This window comes from Hippocampus comes, unplaced genomic scaffold (assembly GCF_001891065.2).
Source record: "Hippocampus comes isolate QL1 unplaced genomic scaffold, H_comes_QL1_v1.1 scaffold59, whole genome shotgun sequence".
Taxonomy (NCBI): Eukaryota; Metazoa; Chordata; class Actinopteri; order Syngnathiformes; family Syngnathidae; genus Hippocampus; species Hippocampus comes.
This window is the reverse complement of record NW_017805406.1, coordinates 795,119-798,561: the sequence shown is the minus strand read 5'-3', so window position 1 is coordinate 798,561 and position 3,443 is coordinate 795,119. Positions and strand designations below refer to the sequence as shown.

At 47.4% G+C, this 3,443-nt stretch overlaps 1 protein-coding gene across 1 annotated transcript in view; it reads right to left on the bottom strand.

Moving 5' to 3' along the window:
* Positions 1–1,017: 1,017 nt before the first annotated feature.
* Positions 1,018–3,443, bottom strand: part of LOC109518005 (GDNF family receptor alpha-4-like) — a 22,410-nt gene continuing 19,984 nt past the window's right edge. The window contains exons 7-8 of the mRNA XM_019873588.1: positions 3,279–3,412; positions 1,018–1,483 (exon numbers count right to left, since the gene is read on the bottom strand). Coding sequence (XP_019729147.1) covers positions 1,283–1,483; positions 3,279–3,412 — 335 coding nt within the window. The 3' untranslated portion in view covers positions 1,018–1,282. The remainder of the gene's footprint in view (positions 1,484–3,278; positions 3,413–3,443) is intronic.

Genomic DNA, 3,443 nt, shown 5'->3' with positions numbered 1-3,443 from the left:
CGTTGTTGTTTTCAGCGAGCGCGCGCCGAGGAATAAGAGTCCATTTATGACCCTTCATCTACTCTAACGTGCCCCCATAGGGCTAATTATTGGACTCGGAGGTAACTTTTCCAGGGCCGTAAAAGGTAGACGCATGTTCCCAGGACGCCAAAGTCAACTGTCAACGATACAAAAGCGGAGCCTTTTAAAGTACAAAGTGATACTTTAAAGTGGAACGCCGGTCATATGCGCACTGCAATTGGCCGGCGATGTCGATGGCTAACCTGGATGTGTCATCATCATTGTGACCATTCCGCCCGCGTCTTGGAACAGTTGTGAAAGTCAAGAAAGTCGCACTCCTACGGTGATGGGTTCTGAAGAACGCGAGGGTAGTACGACGGAGCTGTCGCAGTGCGGGTGCGGCCGAACTTTGAACAATTTATGACTTGGTTTTGTTTACCCGTGGCAATATTAGAGATCATCAGACTGATGCTTGTGCAATGCGCAGAATGTTTTATGATGGTGAAAATGATGACTGGAACAGATTTTTTAATATATTGTTCAAGGGGCAATTAATTTCATGTCTTCAAGGTCAAGCCGGCTGGAATGGAAGTTTTCAAAATGCCATACGTACGATGTTGCTTGGATTCCTCAAAAAAAAAAAAAAAAAAAACACCACAACATTGACGTTAAATCAAATCGCAGCGCAAAAGCAAAGTTACTTTTTAGTACCAGTCGAGTGGCCAGCGATTTGTTTTCAGTCAGTACCGCGTTTGGCTTTCGGCGGCGTTCCGACGAACCGATAAAGTGATCTAACTCAATGAGAGCCTCGTGCGATGCGGGCAGAGGAAGAGCCGACGGGGCGAGCGAGTAACAAATGCGTGGTGAGTCATGAAAAAGAAATCAGAAGACGCGCTCCATCTCGGAAGCACTAGAGCACGCCGTTTCTTGCGGTTTTGTCTTGGAGAGCACGTACGGTTGGGGGGGGGGGGGGGGGGGGGCGTGGCTATGTGCTTCTTGTTAAAAGAGGGGATGTACTTTTTTTTTTTTTTTGGAGTGCGGAGCAGGCTCCGGGTGGACTGTTTTGCCCAGGCGGCACTTCTCCGTTCAGCCATGCGCTATCTGCTCTGGAGCTAAGACACAAGATACTGCTGCACGACGAAATATCTTTTCACTCTTAAGAAGGAGAGGAGTTTTCCTTTTTCAATGAAAGCCTCTGCGGTTCTTTCTGGCAACTTCTCCCGGGGAGTTGGCATGGGTTTGAATGCGGCAATGACAGAGAAACGAGCAGAAGGTGGATGATTTAGTGGCTGCCAGACTCCCAGTCCAGGATGAGTAGAGACAGCAGCAAGAGCGGAAAGACTGGCGCCACCGAGCTGGCTGCTCCTCGCTGCCTCTCGGTGGCCCTTGACTCAGTGTCGGAGTCTTTCTCAGAATATGGCGGGATGATGTTAAATTCCTCACTCTTGACCTCCTCTTGCTCCACTTCCTCACTTGTCTCGATCTGTGAATGGAAGTCATTGCGATTAGGAGAGGAGTGACGTGTGAAGGAAACTCGACCGGTAGAAGCGCTTTGTGTTTGTTCGGGTTCACATCTGGGTTGGAATAATTTGGGATTTTTCATTTCGTTTGTTTATCTTTTTTTGTCTTAGTTTTGTTTTCATTTGTTTTTGTTTTATTTCATTATTTTGTTAGATAGACAATACGAGGTTTTGGTTTTGCCCACAATATACCAAACCCCCAAAAAAAAACGAACAGCCGAAGTATCAGATTGTTTGGGGGTGACGTGGCTCAGTGGTAGAGTGCTCATCTCCCAACCCGGAGGTTGGGGGTTCAATCACTGCCCATTGCGACCTTGTCGAAGTGTCCTTGAGCAAGATGCTGAAGCCCCAGTTGCTCCTGACGCTGCGTCGTACTATAAAGCACGGGCGTCAAACTCATTTGTGTCGCGGGCCACTTTGGAGTTGCGTCTTCCCTCGGACAAACCCAATACATGTTGACGGAATTATCTCATCGTATTATTTCTTGTACACAACCAATTGACGGATGACTAGTGTTGCCATCACAAAAGCCAACTATTTGTTTGTTATCCAGTGCATTAGGTTTAAAGTTTATTTTTTTTCTCCCCCCAGACTTTTTTTTTTTTTTTGGGCGAAGAGGAAAACTCGGATGTCACTTTAGCCTTCGCTGAACCCGTCACTGCTAATTTGTTGGTTGTTTTGTTTGATTATTGTTCAAGTGAGTGTAAACAGGGTAACAAAAGGATTACAAAATTTCAACGTTCTTTATCACATGTCATGACATTTCGTTAAGGACTTTAGCAAGGATCGTGGAAGTTGCCGCACATGATTTGCTTTTGCGGGCCATATAAAGTGATGTGGGGGGGCCATATATGGCCCCCGGGCCTTGACTTTGACACCTGTGGTATAAAGCGTTGAGATTAGCAAAGGTAGAAAAGCGCTACATACGTGACAGCCCATTTACCAGATTGTAACTTGATTCCAAATCGTTCGGTCCTCCAAAACAACTGTCAAAATGAAAAGTCCAAAACGCGCCGATCTTCAAGTCATTCCTTTTCACGAGTCTTATTGGACCACTCCACTTAAAAGGTTCTATTTGCAGCTGTAGCGGATGAAGCCCGCAGTGTGTACACTGTAAACACATTTGCTGCTCTGTGATGTGAGCAGGAAACAGCTGTCACCATGGAGAGTCACTCACCCAGCTGTCGACCTATGTCAAGATGTTTTCTTGGGCCCGAAAAGTGACGATGTGCACTTTTCACCGCTAATGATTAATTAAGTGAATTGACGCATGAATACCTTCATATGGTGAGCACATATGGCTGTTAGTGCGCTTTACTGACCGTAACAAACCGTCATCACCCCATCGCTCGCTTTCGACCGCATATTCAGCTCACCTAAACGTACCCCAATACGTCAAATAAAAATAAAAGAACTCCGAAGGCGGTTATTATTAAATAAACTGTGTATGAATGTTTAATGCAGCCCCCCCGGTGGCAGGTTTTGCAGCAGTGGGGTGTTGTGGGAGGATTAGGAGAAAAGAAAGAGAATATAGAGTGAAGGGGTGTGCATACATGAATATTAAAAGTTGAGGACTGAGCCAAACGTTGCAAACACCTTCCGCTAATCCGTGACCACAAAGGGCAGGAGGGGGGTTTAGGGTGGCGGAGCGTTCCACTCGAGTTTAGTTTTAGTTAGTCTTGCGTGGATGTTGAGGCAGGGGGTTCACACTCTCACGTGGGTGAGGTGGTGATTGTGCACCGACGGGGCTTAACTCACGGTGGTAAATTCCGGGAGAGAGTTGACGGCGTGAACCTTCTCCTCGCGGACTCTCGGGGAAGGCTCGGGAGCTGGAACGGGGCTGGTCTCAGCGGGGGGTGTCACGGAAACTCCCATGGAGCTGATAGCAGCACCTGAGGTGGAGTCAGCGGGAGGGTCGGGGGG